This window comes from Macaca fascicularis, chromosome 11 (genome assembly GCF_037993035.2).
Source record: "Macaca fascicularis isolate 582-1 chromosome 11, T2T-MFA8v1.1".
Taxonomy (NCBI): domain Eukaryota; kingdom Metazoa; phylum Chordata; class Mammalia; order Primates; family Cercopithecidae; genus Macaca; species Macaca fascicularis.
Window position 1 is genome coordinate 76,556,584 of NC_088385.1, and position 24,527 is coordinate 76,581,110.

At 34.2% G+C, this 24,527-nt stretch overlaps 1 protein-coding gene across 9 annotated transcripts in view; it reads left to right on the forward strand.

Moving 5' to 3' along the window:
• The window catches only part of RAB3IP (RAB3A interacting protein), a 65,676-nt gene extending 41,149 nt beyond the window's left edge, over nt 1-24,527 (forward strand). For 5 of the 9 annotated variants that reach the window (XM_065524562.2, XM_074007403.1, XM_005571524.5 and 2 more), the window contains 8 exons: nt 369-464; nt 10,186-10,263; nt 10,885-11,088; nt 14,382-14,510; nt 15,784-15,896; nt 19,886-19,985; nt 20,072-20,141; nt 22,463-24,527. In XM_065524562.2, coding sequence (XP_065380634.1) covers nt 369-464; nt 10,186-10,263; nt 10,885-11,088; nt 14,382-14,510; nt 15,784-15,896; nt 19,886-19,985; nt 20,072-20,141; nt 22,463-22,545 — 873 coding nt within the window. In that variant the 3' untranslated portion in view covers nt 22,546-24,527. The remainder of the gene's footprint in view (nt 1-368; nt 465-10,185; nt 10,264-10,884; nt 11,089-14,381; nt 14,511-15,783; nt 15,897-19,885; nt 19,986-20,071; nt 20,142-22,462) is intronic. The other 4 variants (XM_074007402.1, XM_015431195.4, XM_074007401.1 and 1 more) reach the window with 2 other exon arrangements.

The following is a 24,527-nucleotide window of genomic DNA, read 5'->3' on the forward strand; positions in this document are numbered from 1 at the left end:
CATAATTCCTTGCTTGATGGAAATAAATATGTATAGCGAAAAGTTAAAGGAAAAAAGAATTAAGTCATTTTTTGTTTATTTTCACCTGTAATATATATTTTTATATATTATATATAATATATAGTTTTAATTTTTGAATATTTTATGAAAGAAATGTGAAAATTTAATTTGTTAGTTGGGATTTTCTGTAATTTTGGACTTCCCTGATTGTCTTCCACATAGCAGGTGCTAGATAAATATTTTCAATGTGAACATTGTAGGAAGCGACAGTATTCATATTTTATAATTTTATTAGTAAAGATTATATAGTCTGCTGAAACTAACTTCCAACAATGGAGATCCAAAATAAAATTATCAATTTCTCTTAGGAACTGAAGTTAAAAGATGAAGAATGTGAGAGGCTTTCAAAAGTGCGAGATCAACTTGGACAGGAATTGGAAGAACTCACAGCTAGTCTATTTGAGGTTGGTCTATTTACATCTTGGCCAACAGCAGCATCTTGACTTTTATATATTGACAAAATTGTATTTTGAGGGAATCTTGAAAAAGATTTGCTTAGCTTCATGTATATTTATAAGTCCTCTAAGCAAAAGAGAAATCTTTAAGTAATGTAGAATTTACAACTTAAAATGATGTGAAAAGAAATAAAAAACAACTATGGGCTACCAGTATCAGATTGTTTAAAAATGTATGTGTGCAAAGAAAGGAGGCAAATTTTAGTATTGATTTTTTATTTTACCAAGTATTTATGGGCTACTTTAGATTAACTACATATGACTGTACAATTAAGAGGGCAGACTCTGAGATAGTCATCTTATATGGGATAGTTTGAGAAATGGTAGAAGGCACATCTACTTGTAAGAAGGCATACTTTTTATATCCAGCCCACCACCAGGAAAAGTTTCTACCTAACTGGAGCAGTGTTTCTCCATAGGGGTGCCACTGACATTGTAGGTCGTTTAGTGTCCTTGGTGTATTAGGGTTCTCCAGAAAAACGGAGCCTATACATATACATATAGAGAGAGATACAGAGAGAGAGAGAGAGAGAGAGGGACAGAGGCACTCATTATTATAGGGAGTTGACTCTTGCTGTTACGGAGGCTGGCAAGTCCCAGGGAACCGCCGTGGAATTCAGCAAACTGGAGGCCCAGGAGGGCTGATAGTGCACTTCCAGTCTGACTTTGAAGGTCTGAGAACTGGGAAGAGCAAATGTTTCAGTTTGAATCTGAAGGCAGAAAAAAAAATCTCTTCCTTCAGGGAGGGTCGCCCTTTTTTGTTCTATTCAGGTCATCAACTGATTGGATGAGGGTCACCCACATTCTAGAGGGACGTCTACTTTACTCAGTCTACCAGTGTAAATGTTACTCTTATGCAAAAACATTCAGGATAATCTTTGACTACATATTTGAGCACCCTGTGATTCAGTCAAGTTGACATACACAATTAACCATCACAATAGGCTTTGCTCAAAAAAGTGCTAGTAACACCCCCTGATCATTTTGACAGCATACAAATACCCCTGGTGGGCGAGGTGAGGGTAGTACTTCCATGAGTAAGAACTGTTGCCATAAAGTGTCTCCTTTGGGTTAAGATCTTGAGTCTTGAGAAGTTCCTTAACAATAACATTGATGTGTTACTGGAATGGCTAATGCCATTATCATTTAACTATATATATATATTTTTCCTAAAGATTTGTTCTTAAAACTTTTATTATAATGAACTTGTGGGGGGGGGAAATTCCATCACCTTTTGTTATTTTTACTCATAATCTATTTCACAGTCTCAGGTATATATATATTCTTACATAGTTGTAATTTAATATTTTGTGTTTTTCTAAGTAACATTTTTAATGTTACTGCACCATCACTGATTGTAATGATAGTCATCATCTACTAACTAGGTGCCTGTTCCACAACTTTTATCATTACAAGTAACATTGCACTGGATGTCTTTAGATATGTAGGACTTCCCATGCTTTCCCTGCTCCATACCCCTTTGCCTTCTTCTCTGTCTTTTTAGGGTCATTTTCTTTCATGAACATTTTAAAACTAATTTGTTTATTTTCTTAGCTAGCTAGTCATTGGAGATGAGAGGAGAATAAATTTAAGGATAGGAAGAGTGGAAAGTTGAAGAGGTAGATTAGAAGCTATATGACTTGTTATATTTCTGTATAGAAGGTTATATAGAAACGTAAGATTTTTCTTCCATGTTGTCTGACTGGAAGAAAATTTTGTAGTGATATGTATATTAAGTAAAAAGCAAATATATTGAGCTATTTGTGTTAATTTTTATTTCCTGACTACTTGCATTTAATTCAACCCTGCTTAGTTTCACCCATCTGCACATGTATGTATGTTCTGTTACATGAAATAGAATGAGAAAAAAACAGAAAGAAACTTCTCCCTGTAAGTAGCAGGATGTGAAGGACCGGAAATGCAGCTTATGCAGTTAGTGAAAAAGCATATCTAAAAAATATAGTTTGGAGTCTCTAACCTTTTCTAACCCAATGGTGGCTATTAGCATTGACACTGTGGCTACTTTCTGGAAAACAAAGTACATTGATTAAAGATGATTTTGGTAATGAAGAAAGTTGTATTCGAACCAATTATTTATGAATCTTGGAAAAAGTGCTCAAAGTTTTTCTTTGGTCTTAATTGTGCCTTCATGATCTGTTTACCATTGTCTTATGAACAGATACTTTTTTTGCACTTTATATGTGTGTGTGTGTATGTGTGCATAACTTTTTAAGAATTAAACATTATTCTGAATAAACTCAATATGCACAGTTTTGGTAAGCCTGACATGTATATTCAAATTAGGAGTCTATTATCCTTGTCTTCAATATAATTATACTTTGTATATAACAAAGTTGAGTTTTAAAAGTATCAAATACTGAACAAACCTCAAAAGTTATGTTTTTCTTTTAACACCTCCAATTTTGAGATAATATAAAATTAAGTCAGTTGAAAGAATACAAAGCAGTCTACATCTCACATGGAGAAAAAAGTAGTCTTAAGAAGTTTGTTTTATAAGCCAGTGTTAGTAAATGTTTATGATATGTCTAGTTTTCTCTCAACAGTACTATGATGCATATAGGGCAGATTATTATCATTTTATCTGAGAAGAAAAGTGAGGCATAGAGAGGCTAATGAGCAATGCAGGCATTCATATTCATGATCCTAACTCTTGCTTTATCTACTGTGAAAATCATAAATGGCATTTCTGTTTGTCTCAAACCACAGAAAAGAAGTCATCACTGGGGCCTCTTATTTCTTCACGCCACACTCAAATGATCAGTTAAGTCTTTTGATGCTACCTCCAGGACATAGAACACATCACCTTCCAAGCCACCATCATTTGTTAGCTAAATCAATAGATGCCAAACTTTTTGAACCTGTACCTGATCAGTACAAGAAAAATTTGAGCATGTTACCTCCATTATGATGAAGATACCTAATATTTATTGAGAGTTCCCTATGTGCTAGGCACATATAGGCAGTGTTCTATATGAACATATATACGTATTTATAAATTACACACACTTGCTAATGGACATACTAATGTGTTAACATACGTTGTAAATACACGTTTTAAAAGATAAGACAATAAAAATGCTTAAAATTTTTATTATGGTACAAAAATATTTTATTCTCATTAAAACAGTTATACACACACATGTTTTATGTATACTTAGTGAGAGGATTGTGATTGAATATGTTACTTTTTTTTAGAAAATCTTGTTTTGACAGTTTATAATCCAGATGAAGGTCTGGTCTAAGTTCGGTTTTCAAAAGTAGATCTAATACTGCTGATAACTCACACATCTATTGGTCTGATATAAGAAATACATCTTTCTCTATTTTAAATCATTATTTTGTCATTATGAGATTTCATCATGCAAACATCGGTAGAGTATACTTACACAAACCTAGATGTGGTACAGCCTATTACACACCTTGGCTATATGATATTGCTTATTGCTCCTGGGCTACAAACCTGTACAGCATGTTACTATACTGAATACTGTAGGCACTTGTGACACAGTGATAAATATTTATGTATCTAAACATAGAAAAGGTAAAGTAAAAATAAATATGGTATTATAATTTTATGGGATCACTGTCATATATGCAATCCGTTGTTCACTGAAATGTTATGTGGTGCATGACTGTATATATGCACCTGACATCAAAGCACCTAAATGTATAAAACAAACTGACAGATCTGAAAGGAGATACAGCAATACATTAATAGTAGGTGACTTTAATACCCCAGTCTCTCTTATGAGTAGATGATTCAGACAGAAAATTAATAAGGAAACAGCAGAACTGCATAACACTATAGACCAAATGGATCTAACAGATACGTATGGAATTTTTTAACACAACAGCAAAAGAATATGCATTCTTCTCAGGTGCACATGAAACATTCTCCAGTATAGTTCATGTTAGATCACAAAACAGGTCTCAAATTTAAGAAGATCAAAATCATTCTAAGAATCTTTTCCACTCAAAATGGAATTCAGTTAGGAATCAATAATAGTAAGAAAACAGGAAAACTCAAATATGTGGAAACTAAACAATGATATCCTCTTGAACAACTTTTGAGTCAAAGAACAAATCAAAAGGGAACTTGAAAAGTGTCTTGAGACAAATGAAACTGAAAACACAACGTACCAAAACTTATGAGATGCAGAAAAAGGAGTACTAAGAGGGATAAAGGCCTACATTAAAACAGACGAACAATATCAAACAACCTAACTTTATGCCTCAAGGAATTAGAAGGAGAACAAACTAAGTCCAAACTTAGCAGAGGGAAAGGAATAACAAAGATCAGAGTAGAAATAGAGAATAGGAAAATAATAGAAAATATTAAGAAAACCTGAGTTTGTTTTTTGAAAAAAATAAAAACCGTTAGCAAGACAAACCAAGAAAAGAGAGGACTCAAATCAGAAATGAAAGAGGAGGTATTACAATGGATGCTTCAGAAATAAAAAGGATCATAAGTGACTTTTATGAATCACATGCCAGTCAATTGGATAATCTAGAAGAAATAGATAAATTCCTAGAAACTGAATCAGTTTTCTGGAATCAAATTCCAGAAAATGGAATCAAGATGTAGAAACAAAAAAGCCTAAGACTAGATGGCTTCACAGGTAAATTCTACCAAACATTCAAAGAAAAATCAGTGCCAATTCTTTTTACACTCTTACAAAAATAGAAGAGGAAACACTTCCAAACTCATTTTATGAGGCCAATATCACTCTGATACCAAAGCCAGTAAATGTACCACAAGGAAAAAACTACAGGCCAATATTCCCAATGAACATAGATGCAGAAGCCCTTAATAAAATGTTAGAAAATCAAATTCAGTAACATATTGAAAGGATTATACACTATGACCAAATGGGATTTGTCCCTGGGATGCAAGGATGCGTCAACATAGGCAAATCAATTAGTGTAATAAACCACAGTAATAGAGTGATAATATGCATTATAATCTTAATAGAAACAGAAAAAGCATTTGACAAAAATTCCACATTCATTTATGCTAAAACTCTCAACAAAATAGATGTAGGAACTTACTTTAAGACAATAAAGACCATATATGAAAAACCCATAGCTAACATCATAATCAATGGGGGAAATTGAAAGCTTTTCCTCTAAGATCTGGTATAAGACAAGGATGCCCACTCTTCACCATTTCTGTACAGCACAGTTCTGGAATATTAGAGCAATCAGTCAAGAAAAAGAAAAGGCAACCCAATTGGAAAGGAAGGAATAAAACAATCTCTGTGTGCAGATGACATGATCACAAATGTAGAAAATTCTAAAGATTCAACAACCAAAAAAGTTAGAACTAATAAATGAGTTTGGTAGGGTTGCAGGATACAAAAATTAATGATGTTTCTATACAAGCAGTTATCTGAAAAGGAACTTAAGAGAACAATCTCATGATTTCAGTGTCAAAAAGCATAAAAAAGAATAAAATACTCAGGAATAAACCTAACCAAAGAGGCAAAAAGACTTGTATACTGAAAATTACAATAGAGTTCATGAAGGGAATTAAGACACAGATGGAAAGAGATTTGTGTTCATTGACTGGAAGAATTAATACTGTTAATGTCTGTTCTACCCAAGTGATTTACAAATACAATGCAATCCCTATGAAAATCCCAATGGAGTTTTTTACAGAAGTAGGAAATTCATATGGAACTACAAAAGATGTTAATAGCCAAAGTGCTTTTTTTTTTTTTTTTTTTTTTTTTTTTTGAGATGGAGTCTTGTTCTGTTGCCTAGGCTGGAGTGCAATAGTGTGATCTCAGTTCACTGCAACCTCTGCCTCCTGGGTTCTAGCATTTCTCCTGCCTCAGCCTCCTGAGTAGCTGGGATTACAGGTGTGCACCACCACGCCCAGATAATTTTTGTATTTTTAGTAGAAACGGCTTGCACCATGTTGGCCAGATTGGTCTTGAACTCTTGACCTCTGGGAGCCACCTGCCTCAGCCTCCCAAAGTGCTGGGATTATAGGCATGAGCCACCACACCCAGCCCCAAAGTAATCTTGAGCAAGAAAAATAAAGCTGGATGCACCACACTTCCTGATATCAAAGTACATGACAAAGTTACAGAAGTCAAAGCAGTATGGCACTGATACAAAAACAGACATGTGGGCCAATGGAAGAGAATAGAGAGCCCAGAAATGACACATTTATGGTTAGCTGACCCTCAACAAAGATGTTAAGGACACCTAGTGGGGAGTAGATAGTCTTATCAATAAGTGCTGCTGAGAAAATTGCAGCATGCAAATGAATGAAATTAGACCCTGATCTCATACCATAAAGAAAAATCAATTCAAATGGATTAAAGACTTACACGTAAGACCTGAAACTGTAAAACTCAGAAGAAACAAGGAAAAAGCTTTTTGACATTGGTCTGGGCAGTGATTTTTTTGGATGTGACACCAAAAGCACAGGCAACATAAGCAAAATGGGCAAGTGGGAGTGTATCAAACTGAAAATCTTATGCCCAGCAAAAAACAGTCAACAAAATGAAAAAGCAGCATACTGAATGGGAAAACATATTTGCAAACCATGTATCTGATAAGGGGTTAATATCCAAAATATATAAGGCATGCAGTAGCAAAAAACAACCCAATTAAAAGGTGGGCTAGGGACCTAAATAGATATTTCTCCTAAGAAGACATACAAATGGCCCACCAGTACCTAACATCACTAATCATCAGGTAAATGCCAATCACTCCCCAATGAGATAGCATCCCACACTGGTTAGAATGGCTATTATCAAAATACAAAAGATAGTAAATGTTGACAAGGATGTGGAGCAGTGGAACTTGTCCGCTATTGGTGGAAATGTAAATTGGTACAGCCATTATGGAAAACAGTATGGAAGTTTCTCCTCAAAAAATTAAAAATAAAGCTACTGCATCATCTAGCAATCCCACTTCCAGGTATATATCCAAAAGAAAATTGCTATTTTGAGTTATGTGTACTTCCATGTTCATTGCGGCATTATTCACAGTAGCAAAGTTATGGAAACAAGTTACATGTCCATTGATGAATGGATAAAGAAAATGTGTCAGGAGACCCATCTCACATGCAGAGACATACATAGGCTCAAAATAAAGGGATGGAGGAAGATTTACCAAGCAAATGGAGAACAAAAATAAGAAAATGTGGGGGGTATGTGTGTATATATGAATACTACTCAACCTTAAAAGAAAATGGAAATCCTATGTTTTGCAACAACATGAGTGAACCTGGAGGAAGTGAAATAAGCAAGACTCAGAAAGACAAATGCTACATTATCTCACTTATATGTGGAAGCTAAAGCAGTCGAGCTCATAGAAGCACAGAGTAGACTGGTGGTTGTCAGGAGCTGGGAAATGGGAGAAATGGGAGATGTTGGTCATTGGTACAAAGTATCAGTTATGCAGGATAGATAAATTCTGAAACCCAATGTACAGCATGACTATATTGTATGTGACAAATTTGCTAAGAAGGTAGATCTTGTATGCTCACCACCTCTCGTGTCCAAAAAAAAGGTAACTTGGAGGTGCTGGATATGCTAAAATAAAAACAAAATGATATGTATATTTCAGTGCTCCTATTTATTAAAGCAGCGACACTAATTTGTGTATTGTCTATGGCTGCTTTCACATTGCAACAGCAGAGCTAAGGAGTTGCAATATGTATACATAGTGTTTGACTCTACAGAAAAAGTTTGCCAACTCCTGGTATAGGTGATACTTATATCATTTTCAGCTTCAGAAGGACAGTGTGATGGAAAAGTTTCAAACTTTTTTTGAGTCTACCTTTTGATGTTTTTTGTCAGTTTTTTAAAAATTCTGTAAAAGTTCTGCATGTTATCTTTTTAGCAACTGATCCTGCCCTAGTCTAGTGCTCATCTTTCCTTTTGGGGCTCCAGTTACATGTGTGTTATACCTTTTCACTGTAACCCTTATGTGTGTAGTGGAAAAGTCACCTAAAATTTCACATCACTTCTAAGTTTACTTCACTGTTTTGTTCTCAAATACCTTCAAACACATTTTAAAAACAAACAAAAAACTTGTGTAGCTTTTCTAATCATTCTCCATTTGAGGTTTGGTCCAAACTGTATAATCCACTATTAATGAAAGCAGAGTCCATTTCCAAAAATTTAGTCAACTATTCTCTCCATAGTATGAATTACTTTTGCATTTAAAGTTAAAATGTTACTTATCTTGAAGGGTCAGATTAGCTGTGTTTATTATTTTTAAAACATCACCAAATAGTCTTCTGTTGACAGCCACATATCCCAGAAAAATTCAGCAAATCTGAAACAATTGTTACTTTTAAAGGGAGACTATTTAACTCATTAAATTTGACAGCTCTTAAGGACTTTGCCAAGATAGCCAGAATAATAGTGCATGGAATATCTTCATGGTTAATATAATTTTGTTATAAATCATTGATAGTAAAGATTCTCCTATTTAAACTAATATAAGCTGCAAATTCACATTCAGGGGCACATGCAAACTACAATCATTACAGTAGTGTAAAAGCAGATGAACAAATGGGAAACAGTCAAACTCTGATGTAAAGAACTTCCACCTTTCCATTCTACCTCTGTGCATAGACCTAGTGAGGGTGCCATTGTCAAACTATTCATTAAATATCTTTGAAGCTCATTTTCTTCCTTCCTCTGATAAATTGTGAATTGAAGTTCTAAAATGTAAGTTCTTAAATCCCAGGGCACTATCTCAAGCACCCTATATATATGTTTCCATTCTTAATCCCTTATAGGGATTATTCTATACAAGGGCATAATCTTTTAAAAATAAAAAGATCATGTCTTCCTTAACAAAACTGTAAGACTTCCTTAGAAAAACTGTAAGGCTTCATATTGCATTTAGAATAAAACCTGCAATTCTTACCCTGATATTTTATTTGATTAATCAGAATGTAAGCTCCTTAAGAGCAGGGACTTTGTCCTTTCCCAGAATGTAATCAGCATCTGGAGCAGCACCTCACGAGGAGATGACATGAGTAAATGTCTCATGAATAAACATTATATGAATAAAATGAATTAAATGCCTAGAGTTTCATATTTGTAGTACTGAAAGATTAAAAATCTATTAAAGGGTAAACTCTGATTTGCCTTTTTAGGTTGCTCTGCACAGAACAACACTTATACTAAGTGACGTGTATAATTTTGTGAATCTTTTTATTAAAAGCTCTAAGGCGGCTTAACTGTCATTACTGTAAACTGCAACATTATTGGTGTGTTAATGTTTTTACTTGTCCCTCCTGTATGTCTTTGCTATGACTAATAAGAATATATATAGTGACCACATTATAAAAAGCTGACTGCAAAGGAGGTGGCTTTGACATGTTGGTCATTGTTTGCCTTCATCACATTTACAGTCCTTATGCAAGCATTAATCAGGATGATTGATCTCAACTTGGCTGCCTCGGTGGTAATAGGTCCTAAAAGAAGGCACCTATTCCTAATGCCTCATAGTTGTCTCTCTGTTGTCAACTGCTGCTTCCATAGTTGATATTGAGTACTTATTTTGGGGCTAAATTCTGGTAGTATATGTTTGCTTCAATCATAAACACTTGGCAAAAGCTTTTTGAAAACAAATGCTACTTTGTTTCTAAAATGTGAGATGTTAACTTTTTCAGGAAGCTCATAAAATGGTGAGAGAAGCAAATATCAAGCAGGCAACAGCAGAAAAACAGCTAAAAGAAGCACAAGGAAAAGTAAGTTTTTGCTGCTCTTAATAGTATAAAATAGTGGTGACTGTTTTAAAGATACCTTAACATCTGTTGGATTTTATTCTGATTGTAAAGTAGTGCTTGTTTTCAATTTGGAAACTACAGAAAAATAGAATAAAATAGCTACTATGTAGATATAATTAATAGTAAACATTTGGTGTCCATTTATATGAGAACCAAATGATTTAAAGCCTTGTAAATCACATGAATTATCCAAAGGATTATAGAATCACATTTTAATGTTAATACTTAGTTTTTAAATTCACTGAGAAAAGCCACCTAAATGTTATTAGATTTTACTGTTTTAGGAGTGAACTTCTACAACTAGTCATAAGCTATTGTATTTTGAAGATTTTGAAAATTCACATAAATGTTAGCTATTATGGTAATTTTCAAAATTTGATTTGACATTGTGAATAATAGATGAATCCAAACCATATGGAAACATCGAAAAACTTGATTTTAGTTTCTCTTTATTACTCCACAGGACATACAAATTACACTTACTTTTCATCTTTGAAAGTGTTTTGACCAGATTGCTAATATTTAGCTGCATTTGTCATGAAACATATTTAATGTATGTGACTATGTTGATTTCTTTCCAAGATTGATGTACTTCAAGCTGAAGTAGCTGCATTGAAGACACTTGTATTGTCCAGTTCTCCAACATCACCTACGCAAGAGCCTTTGCCAGGTGGAAAGACACCTTTTAAAAAGGGGCATACAAGAAATAAAAGCACAAGCAGTGCTATGAGTGGCAGTCATCAGGACCTCAGTGTGATACAGCCAATTGTAAAAGACTGCAAAGAGGTAACTCGTCAAGGACTGTCCCCTCTGACTCTGTTGATACTTGTTAATTCTCATCACTGAGGTGTCAGTTATCATTTTTGCCAGCAAAATTTTTAGTACAAAATATTCAGTATTAAGATGGGGGAGGCTTTATCTAGAGCTGGCTGCTTTCAGGGATTCTTCAGTTCCATTTTCTACCTGGCTGACCTTGGAGTACCTGCTAGAAACTTGGTAAGTTTCTTAATCTCAATATTTCATTAAGGGAGGAAACTGTCATGTGTTGTCTAGAGGAGAGTGGGTGGCTTTAATGATCTGGCTAGTCAATGTTTATTGCTAGAGTGCACTTACAAAGTGTGGATATAAGAAATATGTGAAAATAAGATTATTTTCTTAAAGATCAATACGTTGCTTATATTTAAATTCAGAGAGAGAATTCTATATCAGCAAAGGAGTCCTAGAGTTAATTCGGATAATTAAGCAACAAAAAATAGAAATAATGGTAGCCTTACAACTACGTGAGGCTGGAAGACATTTTGCTAAGTGAAATTTCAAGTTATAGTAGAACAATTAGTATCATTTTTGTTCCCAAATTAGGTTTCACAGTTCAGCCAGTCTCAGTTATTCAGACACTTACAACTATGTAAGGCTACCATTATCATGTATCCATAATAATTAAAAATTTAAAACAAAATAATGGGCCGGACGCGGTGGCTCATGCCTGTAATCCCAGCACTTTGGGAGGCTGAGGCCGGAGGATCACCTGAGATTGGGAGTTCGAGACAGCCTGACCAACATGGAGAAACCCCCGTCTGTACTAAAAATACAAAATTAGCCGGCGTGATGGCACATGCCTGTAATCCCAGCTACTCGGAAGGTTGAGGCAGGAGAATCACTTGAACCTGGGAGGCGGAGGTTGCATTGAGCCGAGATTGCACCATTGCGCTCTAGGCTGGGCAACAAGAGTGAAACTGCATCTCAAAATAATAATAATAATAATAATAATAATAATAATAGTCTTATTATTTTAAAAGATATGTAATAAAGATAACTGAAATAATATATAAGTATTTTGAGCTGTTTAGAGTAAAAATTGTTTTTAATCATTGTATACTGTGAGAAAGCATTTCTAAGAGGATTGATCAATAATTTATGAAGCTTTCCCATTTCTTCTTAGAAGCCATCTTTTACATTGTTGAATTCAAGTTCATCATTAATCCTGAAGAAATGTGTGTGCTTGTTAAATTTTTGTATGGAAGTCAGGAGTTTATTAAATGGAATAACCAATGTTGTTAACCTGTTGTAATTGAATTGCATTTTGACTAATTATTAATAAGAAAGATGCTGCTAAGAGAGAAGTTCAATACTTGGTTAAATATGAATGTAACCAAATCCAAAATTCACATTGGTTTCTGTGAAGTATTTAAGAAACTTTTTTTGTCGTAACTTTAATTCTAATTCTTTGGAATTTAAATAGCAATTTTAATTGCCTGGTACTATTTTTGCTGTTTCTTACTCAGTATGTGTAAGTAATTATGTACTTTTCCCCCCTATTGACACTAACAAAATTTAAATGTCTTCTCATGGAACATGGTAAAGGTTCATTTTAGTTTTTGAAATCTCTTAAAACATGTGTAGGCAGCATATAACTTCGAAATAATAACCTTTGCTTTCCAGGTATGTGTTATATTCTGATGTTTCATGAAAAACTTGTCAAAAAGTCTTACTAGGCAAAGGAATTACATAAATTTGGCCTATGTAAGTCTTAGAAAAATACGTAACGATCTGGAAGAAAATGAAGCATGTCCATGTTTTTGTAGAAAATATGATGGGGGCACTCAGTTATGACATTAGCAACATGTCTTCTGTAGACATTTAAAATACACATTCCTGCATGCAGACATACAAGTCCAGTGCAAGGCTTTGGGATCAAGCCACTTAGATTTGAATTTGGACTTCACTGTTTTCTTGCTATGCAATCTTGGGCAAGTTACAAATGGCGATCATAATACCTGTCTTGTACAGTTGTGAGGATTAAATGTTTGTAAAGTGCTTACAGTGGTTCTTGGCAGAGTCAGCTCTTAATAAATGGTTTAAATTACAGCCTTTAAACTAGAATCTTTCCTTAGAATACCACTTACCTGCTTTGAGGTTTATGTCCTTTTTCTCAGTAACTTTACAAAGAAAATGCATTTGAAAATGTAAGTATTGCTTATATGCTAATATTATTTATCCTACTGCTTTTGCTTTGATTCAAGGAATTTATGAATTGGACTGAAAAGAAAATTCACATGGAGATTGCCTTTATACACCTTAAAAGGAAGTGTGTAGGAAGGCTTAGCTACACTCAGCTCTGTTACGTTCTTGTAGACTACTTGCACGTCTGATAGAGCTATCCTAGAGGCAGTCTGTAGCTATAGTCAGTGCATCATTTATGGTGTATCCAGTGCTTGTGGACAAGAGCAGCTTAGCACTGTAGGATGGTGGAGACTGCTCTAGTTTGGGTGACTGATGTCAGTGCAAGTTTGTATTCCAGCAGATGTTATTGAGCTGGACTGAGGGAATCTGAGAAGCTGTAGGGAAGAATACTTGGGGAACATTTATTAGGGAGGTAGGAAAGAGAGGGACAGCTAGAGGAGTGAATAGGAAGGCAGGTGCCAGCAGTGGATTATTATCGATGCCTAAGGTGGTAGTTACTGGATACCAAAAATATGTCAAAAATATCTAAATAAATGTTGTATTTTAAGGTAGGCAGTTTAGAAGACTTTACGTGTTGTTTTTTAAAATCCTGTTGCTTATGCAGTAACATTTTGACAATTCTTTTGGGAATGCCTTCAAGTTATAGTAGAACTGTGTCATTTTTGATACCAAATTAGGTTTCACAGTTCAGTCAGTCTCAGTTTATTCAGACACTATAATTAATTAGGTTCCAAATTACCTTTTTATTGTTTTCAGAAAAGACTTGTCATCATTTATTATATTCTGAATAGTGTGCCACCTGTGTCTTAAGAGGAACTCCAGCATTTTTGGTGGGGATGGGAGAAGGAGCTCAGGGTGAGGATAATAGCAGTGTTATTGAACATGGTAGCAGATGATGCATGGAAAAAAGCTACTTGGTTATTTGAGAGTCATTTTTTAAAAAGGAAAACTGCTACCAGGTATTATATAACTAATCAAGAGTGGTTCAATTTATTATTTTAAATAAAGAGCATTGTTTTTCCGTGAGGTGTTTAAATTAGTTTTGGTTTTATAAAGTGGTTTTTATGTTTATACTTTTTAAAACATGTTTTTGTGTTTTCCTTTGGTTTGTCTGTTAGGCTGATTTATCCTTGTATAATGAGTTTCGATTGTGGAAGGATGAGCCCACAATGGACAGGACATGTCCTTTCTTAGACAAAATCTACCAGGAAGATATCTTTCCGTGTTTAACATTCTCAAAAAGCGAGGTAATTTGTTTTCATTTTAGTAGGACTTCATTATAGTTGTTTCTGTACTTCTTTTAAACTGAATCATATTACATATTTTAATATCTCCTACATAAATAAGTTGTTATAAAATGTCATGTTTTACTATTTTTGCCATTCTGTACTAGAATCATGATAATTTCTCGGCATTTAGTTACTGAACATCTTTCCTTATATGAGCAGAGGATCATTCACACTAAAATGTATACTGCATTGGTGTCAGGTATTAAATAGGTATGGGGGATAGGACTTGTTTCTTGATTTACAGTCCAAGGTTCAATGTAAGGGAAGTTCTTTACACACTCTGTTAAAGGCATATGTTGTGTCTATCTGTGCATGATTTAAAAATCTTATTTTTTTAATCTTTAAAACAGGAAAAGTAATGCCTTCTTTGCCTGTGCCACAGGATTGTTAAAAGGATAAAATGAAGTGAATTAAGTAGAGACAAAAACCTTAGAAAAATAAGGCAGTACAAAAATGTAAAGCTATAATTTTAATTTATTCTTACATGTGAAAGGTTTGTCTAGAAATATCCTGTCAATTAAAGTATAAGAAATTTAATCCTAAGACTTTTATGTTAAGTCTTTCAAGAATTTAATTGTAATGTTACTTATCAGGAGAAGTTAAGATGAGCATTTTTCACACTTTTGATATGAATATGTGTTGTTCATTGTGGCTCTGTATCTGGTTTCAGGTAGGCCATTCAGTATTAGTAACCTTGCCAGACTAAAGAAGTTTTCCTGTTTCATCTTGTATCAGTTGCTACCATCTTCATCCTGGCATTTAATATTTGATAATTCAGCTAATTCTTTTGTAGACTCACTCTTATGCACATAAATACAAATTCAGAGAATATACAGCTAATTAATATATATTGCTGTGGTATAAATGACCAGTGTTTAAAAATATTGTATACATTTAGCAGAATAAAGCTTCAGGATATTCATTTTGAAGTGGCATTAACAGTGGATATTAATCATGGGTAAGGAGTGAACAGAGACTGGAATTAATGCCTTTAATCCTCATCCAAGTAATGAGGAAAGTTATTTCACCATAAGTGAATTGCCTTTCATAACAGTGTTTGGATTATAAAATAAATCAAATGAAAATTATCTGATTTCTTCCTTTTTCATTTGCTAAAGCCAAGCCAGTAGAACTTGGGAGAAGAATAATTTGTAAAATTAGTTTATTGTAGAATACAATCTTGATATTTTTCTGCCAGTATAGCATCTAGTACTTTTTCTTTTTTTTAAAGTTGGCTTCAGCTGTTCTGGAGGCTGTGGAAAACAATACTCTAAGCATTGAACCAGTGGGATTACAACCTATCCGGTTTGTGAAAGCTTCTGCAGTTGAATGCGGAGGACCAAAGTAGGTTTTTACATGCATGAATTGTGGAAGTGACTGAGTTTTTGAAATGTTACGGGTTGCAGTTTTTTAGTTTTTCTGGTTTTAAATGTAGTTATATCTCCCTCAGATTTCTCTTAAGTGTCTGTGTAGCCCAAAGATGAATTCCTGAGACAGTGTGGAATACAGTATTTCAGCTTTAGCATTAAAGGAGAGCCTTTTTAATTATAGGTTGGTGCAAAAGTAATCGTGCTTGTTGCCATTGAAAGTAATGGCAACAAGCACGATTACTTTTGCACCAACCCAATACAATAATATACATATATGGATCCAGATAAACTAGAGATAGAAACCTGAGTTTTGTTTTTGTTTTTAACCTCATATTGTGACCTATTAGTGGATTGTGAAATCAGTTTAGTGGGTCATAAGCAGAATTTTTGTTTATTACATGTATATGTATAGCCATGTGTCCTGGGTTTCTGTATAAAATACTTCTGTCTGAGGGTGACTATCAAAAATAGTTTGGGAAGATACTGAGTTAGAGTAAGTCTTATCAATCATGAAAACAGTGTACCAAAAAGACTTGATGAGATTTCTCCTTTTATATTGTGTTTATAAAGGATTCTCACTTTAATAAATAATCAGTTTTGTCTTTCATATGTGAATCTTACTTGAGAATTATAAATCTTCAGAGATAAGACTCCCACATTTCATAGCAGGGCAGACTTTTTCCATCCAGTCCTATGAGGAGGAATGACTGAAACCAACAGTGCTTAAAACATCTGGCAACGGTGAAAGGTTTTGCCTAAAACCATGGCATAATTGTGTCTTGGCTTCTGTTTAAAAAATTACTCGGAAAGCTTTTGAGAAAGATGCTTATTAAGTACATAGAGCCAGATCAATATAGGAGACTAGAAAGCCTGAGAGAGCTCATAGAAAGTGTAACTGACTGCTGTCAGGGTTATTCTGAAGCCAGAAAAGGAAAAGACTGGTTGAGATGAACTAATAGGTCTGTGTTAAAGCTGTTGTAGGAACTGTGTGCTTGTGTCTGTTCCCAGTTATGCACGTTACATTCTCAGCAAGATTACAGAATGTTGTTATTTAGGTGATCATTTGTTGGAGGGTTCCTTGTCATATATTTGTTTTGGGAGCCACACGTCCACCTCGCTCCCTCAAGCCACACCTGTGTAACAGTGGCCTCTGAATTTTAGGGAAAGAATTTACATTCTTAAATTCTACAAACACCCAAGTATTTTTATTCTGATCATTCCACCCCAAATATGGAGAATTAAATTTAATCATAGCAGTTTTCATATGTTTAAGGTCTGTGTCACGCCTCATTTTAAATATAGCATACAACTGATTTTATTGTAGAATTTAAAATTTGTGCTTGCATTATATATCACACATATATGTGCAAATATCATCAAATGATAACAAATGGGGATATCAAATTAAAGTGCATTTAAAGTATCTTTAGTAAAATAATTATAGTTTAGATTTAGAGAACAGTTTACAAAGTTTAAGGATATTGTGCTTGTGGGAATGGGGCCAGAAACCAAGGTGATGCATATCATATGGAAAAAACTATGTGAAGTATGGCTCTGGCCATGGCTCTTGTAAGCTACAGTGTGAAGATAATGACTAAATGAGTGGCACAGCGCTGTAGGAATTTTGAGGAAGACAAGATTATTCATACTATGATTAGGTACTCTTCTTGAAAGGAGGGAGATTTGGTTTAGGTTTTTGAAGCATAAGAGTAATTTGGATAAAGAGCAGTATATACAACTGAAGACCTAGAAACAAGAAATCAAAGTGTGTTCAAAGGATGGTGAGTGTATGCAGAGGAAAGGGAAGATGTGACAGATTTTAAGAAAGAAAAGTTAGATTGGGGTGGGGTGATGGGTAAAGGAGAAAGGAGTTAGAGATGTCTGACTGGAAGACTGATTTGAAGTGATTGTGGAAATTAATAGAAAAGGCTTTGGTTTGTGGAAGAAGATTATAGGTCTAGATTTAAACATGCTGACATCGTCACATGAAAATGGCAAACAAGTATTTGAAATCTTGGGACTAGAATTATAGAGATTTATTAATGTAGTGTAGCATGTTCGAAAAAAAAAATGGAGTTGGAGGTCAAAGGTCTATTCGCATTGAATCCTGGCTTAACTAAAAATATATTAGGTGTGTCTAGTTTACAAAATGGCTTAGAAATGAGATCTTTTAAGAAACACTATACACTATGGAATACTATACAGCCATAAAAACAGAACGAGATCATGTCCTTTGCAGGGACATGGCTGGAGCTAGAGGCCATTATCCTTAGCAAACTAATGTAGGAAGATAAAACCAAATGCCACGTGTTCTCACTTATAAGTGGGAGCTTATGTGTTGCATGAGAACACATGGACGCATAGAAGGGAACAACACACACTGTTGCCCATGGAAAGGTGGAGGATGGGAAGAGGGAAAATATCAGGAAGAATAGTGGATACTAGGCTTAATACCTGGGTGATGAAATAATACATACAACAAACCCTCATGACCCATGTTTACCTATTTAATAAACCTGCACACCCTGCATGTGTACTCCTGAATTTACAAGTTAAAAAAAGAAACACTTATTATTTTAAAAGTTGATACTTAAAGCCACCTTACCAGATCCCTTTCAAAGTTAGGCTGAATAGTAGACCAGCAGGCATATGTCTGTTTCCTGTTTCCGGAAGAATCGTGTATAAATTGGTTTTTAGCAACTTGATGGCACATTTTCCTCTTGTGCAAATTATACTTTTGGAAGTTCCACAGACTTCCAACACTCTCTGCTTTAAATTTCTAGATCTTCTATCCTCCCCAAACTAGTAGTTAGTGCTTTTAAATATTGTTACAGATCATTAAAGGAATTTGCTAATAAAGAAACAAAGAAATATTTGAAAAAAGATAGGAATTGGTTAGTGATTTGAATTACCCCCTCCTGAAAAATTACCCTGTTTCAAATACACATTGTTGTGTGTTTTCTTAATATAAAGTCACATTTGTATTATATTTCTTGTAAGTATCGCTAAAATGTAATGTTATTTAATATATTTACTATGTAATTTGTACTGTCATATAAAATGCTATTGGCCTCTTACTTTACTTAGAGCTATGCTAATTTTGCATTGATGGGGAGTGATAGTTGTATTGAGCCAGGTTCCTAGCTTAGGAGGGTGACAGCTGGGCTGCTGCAAGTCTGGCCTGATAGACATGCCAGCCTTATCTCATAGAGCCATAGGGTAACAGATGGCTCATTACTCATTCAGCAGTCATTGAATGTGTGCTGTGTGCCAGGCACATGCCTGGTGCCAGGCATTTAAAGATGAATCAAAGTCCCTGCCCTCAAGAGGCTGATAGCCTAATCCCAGCCAGAAAGCCCTCATATAAAATTTTAGCTTTTGTCATGCAAATAGAAAGGATGGTGTGAAATTTAGTGAACTTGTTATATGATTGTTAAGATTCAGTATTTTTATAAGGTGGCTTATTCCTTTGTACTTCTCCCTAGGTCCCACATTAAATGCAAATATAGCAACCAACCAACCAACCAAATAAACAAATACCCCATCTGGAAACTATTACCCTGCAAGCTATCCGTAACATGCTTTGAGACTTGAACAGTCATCATGAGGATATTTTCAACTGAGAAGTTGAAATCCTGATGGAAAGCTGAGAGCTGTCCTGCAGCTGATTACTCATTTGTAAATTTGTTCCAGGATGGGACATATATGGAAAACACCTAGTTTCTGTTTCTAGAATCATGGTTAATATTATGGCATTAAACTTATACTATTAATAGAATGTAAGTCTCACAAGGGCATAGTCTTTGTCCGTTTCATCACTGTAGCCCAGCATCTAGAACTGTGCCTGGTACACAGTAGCTTCTCAAATATTTGTCATCTAATTGAATGAATAGGTAACTTGTACAGAAGGTAGGGGCAAATGCTTTTAATTTCAAAAAACTGAAATTTATCATTATTTCACAGAAAATGTGCTCTCACTGGCCAGAGTAAGTCCTGTAAACACAGAATTAAATTAGGGGACTCAAGCAACTATTATTATATTTCTCCTTTTTGCAGATACAGGGTAAGTGACTTAACCATGAATTTTAATAAAGCTTTCTTTGATATGAGACATTTGACCATTCATGACATTTTCTCCGTTTGGCCTAGATCACTTCTGTATGTAACTTTTTTACATACATTCGATACATTCAGCAGGGACTCGTGAAACAGCAGGATGGTGAGTGTTCTTGATTCAGTATAAATCTTTACATAAAAGTTCAGCAAAAAGTATAGGACGTAGTAGTAATGCTCATATCAGCTTTATTGTTGGTACATTTATGTTGAATCCCATATATAGTTCTAATAAAATTTGTGGCGAATTTGGGAACAAATGTCTTTTAGAAAAATACTGTGTTTAATTATTTTATTTGCCTCATTTTACTCTTAATTTTGAATTTTAAGCAGGGTCAGTTTTAACTCCTAAGTGGTGTATAATAAACCAGATGATAAATGAGAAGAGAGTTCCAAGCTCATTGAATTGACTCTTTAAGAGATGAAACTGAGGGCGGCGAAGTGGTCAGATTTATTTTAATTGATGGAAACCATGATGGAGCTCACAATTAAGTTTTCCCTGTATTTTCTATTTTTTGCGTGTGAATTAATAAAGTAGTCATGAGGATAATTCTGAACGGAATAAAGATTGCCATATTCTAAATCAGCAGAAACATGCAGGTGATATATCCAGGAGAAGCGACCTCATGCAAGTGTGTTAATATTTTTAATACAATTTTATATGGCTTTATAGCTAAATATCTTAAATATCAGGCATAAAAACTAATATGGCCTGACAACTCCAAAGCAGTATCTCTCGAGCACAAATGATTGCATAAAAATGAAAATAGCAGATACTGGGCTAGAGACAAGTCTATGCCAGTTTGTATTTAAAGTTTTATGAAATTTCCCTGTTTATATTTTTTAGGCACTGAAAATATTATCTTGCTCAAACACTGGTAGAAGCCTACCATCTTTCAATCATGTAAACCAGTGAATCTTAATTCTATGGAGAAGTTAGTCATGCTGATAAAAACTTAGTTTAGCCTTTCTCAAGGTCTGGTATGTTGAAAAATGTCATATTTCTTTAAAATCCCATATAGTTGGATTTTAATGCCTAAAACAATAGGGATAAAACCTGTTAACCTAATAACCTGATAACCTAATTAATGTTGAATTTCAAAAGACTTAATAACATACAGTCTTTAAACTGTATAATACTTTTTTTGATTTTAATAAAACTGAAATATTTTTGAATATCTGTAGATGGATAATATAATTTAAGCCAAATAACAGAAAATTTATGTTAAATATAATTGCCAAGAATATAATATTTTTCTGTTTGTTTAAATGAGAAGCTTGTAGGACAGACAGAAAGATAATTTACTTTATGAAAATAGAAAGAAAGTGTTGCGAGTAATGAATGGTGAGGGTGATGATGATAAAAGTAGTATATCTTCTCTGGTTTCTATCACTCTTCCACTTTATGATATTTAGTACACATCATTTACTATGTGTGTTTGTTGTAAACAGGTATTAGTCTTAAAATCTGTTTATTATATGTGCCTTGTGCCAACAAAAGATTTAGGGCAGCTAAATCTAAAGCAGAATTTCTTGACCTTGGTACTAGTGACATTTTGAGCTGGATAATTCTTTGTTGTGGGGGACTGTCTTGTGCATTTGTAGGATGTTTAATAGCATCCCTAGCTTTTACTCATTAGATACCTGTAGCACCCCTGAGAGGGGACAGTGAAAAATGTATCTATTCATTGCCAAATGTACCCTGGAGTGGCCAGGGATGAGAAGTGGTGGTAGTGGTAGTGGTGGAATCTTCCATGATTGAGAACCATTGATCTAAATGAATATAATCTAATCATATATCAAACGAAGACCTTTTATTGTCTGAAATAAGGAGCCAACATTTTTCCACTTATAGTGGGAACTTACAAAAGTGTAGGTAATTGAATTTACAATTCATCTTCCACATGCATTTTTATTTCTAATTTGAGCCATATGCAAAACCTTTCTGTTATTACTCACAAACAGTGTTACTGAGTTTTCTGGATTGTCTTGTTTTCTTTTTTTCCCCTTCACCCTCTGTTAGTGTTAATGAAGAGTAAAATGGCCATGATATAACAAACTAGAGCAAGAAGATTCATAAGTTAGAGAATAACTCGAATAATTGAGCATTGAGTGTACTCCATGAAGGTGACAGCATTGACATTTACTCAGGATGCTGGATGTCTACCTTTTCTAGGGCTAAATCGTCTCTGATATATTTAACGAATAATTGTGACAAAACTGGTGACTTGCTTTATTGATAAAACTGGGATGGTCACAAGTCTGTGGAAAAGCTTATGTGAATTATTGAAAAAATGTAGGTACATCTTTAGGAAATACGCAGTTGATGCAATTGACATTTCAGCTAACTTAAGTTTTCAGTGAAACATTAAAAATAATGAAGATGGTATTTTATGATTTAAATATCTCTCTTTTCTATTTGTATAGTTGATCAGATGTTTTGGGAAGTTATGCAGTTGAGAAAAGAGATGTCATTGGCAAAGCTGGGTTATTTCAAAGAGGAACTCTGATGTTCTGCGTGGGACCATGCCTGAACTCTCTGAATAACTGAAAAATGGCTGAATATTTTTATGGTTACTTGATATTTATTTCCAAGGAGTGGGCCTAAGACTTTTTTCCCCTTTTGCAAATTGCTCTAAGAAGTACCATGATTTCTTTTAAACTGATCTATGCTGTGTTTGCTTATTCTTTAGTTGAATACACTATGAAGGATTACAGGTGTACTAGTGAATGTAATTTATAGTTGCAAAAAAAAAAACCCTGAAATAAATAAATGTTAGATTGAATGTGTACATTTTCTCTTCTAGCTCTGACATGGCATTTAGGGTTAGCAGAATGTATTAAATAGTAATTTTCAAACTACACAGTAGCTTCCTTCCTTGTGAGAGGCAAAGAAGACGTCTGAGTGGACAGCACTCACTTTCCAAGGCCCCCACCTCTAGAATGGCTTTATTTTTGTCTGTTTTCTATATTGGGTTTCAAAAAGATTATATTTGAAGAAATACTTCTGCTGCTACGAAGTTTGAAAGTTACTATTTTAATTATTCTGCTCTCTGTAATTGAAAGAACCCCTTTATTTTGGTGATTCATTAAAATGTAATAGAAGGCAGTCAAATTGTATCCCAGAGATGTATTCCTGAGCGTCTTGATGTAGTGTATTCATGTTTTATATGTGTTAACCACTATATTGACGTTGGAGGGACATAGACATAAATGAGTTTGATGTGTGTCAAAGGGGTTTAAAGGGGTGTAGGTTGAAAGAATGGTACATGTAAAGTATACACTGATCATAGAACCACTTGACCTCTGCATTCCAAATTGTAAAACTGACTCTACTGGAGAAATTATAACAAGAGGTTTGTGGTAGAAATATAATAAGTATAGAACAGCAAAAAGAAAAAATGAGAAACCACTTTAGTCTCTGTTTAGAGAAAGCTGCTGTTAATATTTTTGGAGAGTAGCCTTTCAGCTTTCAGATATTTTCTACTTACATATGCATATTTTTGAAACAAAAAGTAGGCTTTTTTTTTTTTTTGCTTTTTAAACCTAAACATTAAATACATTTTCCTTTGGGTAAACCTACACATCCTAATCCCTGTTTATGGAATTTTAACATAATTTAATTGTGTTTGGAGATGAGGTGGTTTTCAGTTTATTTTTCATATTATAATGCTTGACGAGTATCCTTATCTGTGCACTTTTGAACAGTTGAGTTCTTTCATGTGGATGCCTGGAGATAAAATTGTTGTGTCGATATATATATATATGTGTATTTATATGTGTATATATATGTATTTTTAAATGTTTGATCTGCGTTGCTAGATTGCCATCCAGAAAAGTTAATCAATGTGTATTCACAGCAGCAGTGTATAAGAGAGCTGGTTTTCTGAAGATAACATTTTTTTCAGTTCTGTTTAGAGGTTTGGTCAATCTTACCTGTAGGTGACTTCGGCCACCAGGTTGGGTGGGAGCCCACAGACAAAGGGACATTGGAGTATGTTATGGTAACATAACATACTGGGCGTGGTAACCATCATTACCACACCCAGCTCAAGAATGTGAAATTGAACATGAAAAAAACTTTGAACCTAGAATTTTATGTTCTGAAAATAGTTATTCTAATGTGAGGGCATTAATAAGAATATGTACCATCCAGGCTTCAGAAGATTTTCCTATACAAACTAAAACCACTTTTGGAGAAAGTACCCAAATAAAAAGAGAAACAAATCCAGGAGATGCTGTAAGAGATTTGAAAGAAAGGTAATCAAATACTCAGAAAAAGTTTGTGGATGACTGAAAAAGGATAAATAAAAAGTAAGACTAAAGAAAATCATTATACCCATTAATAATAAATCTTTAGTAATCTATAAGGGGAAGAATGCTTTTCAACCTTATGCACTAGAAACATGCTCTTTAAAATTAATACAACAGGATGATGACTTGATGTAGAAAATATATGTGGAATTATAGATTAAAATGTAATTGAAATATA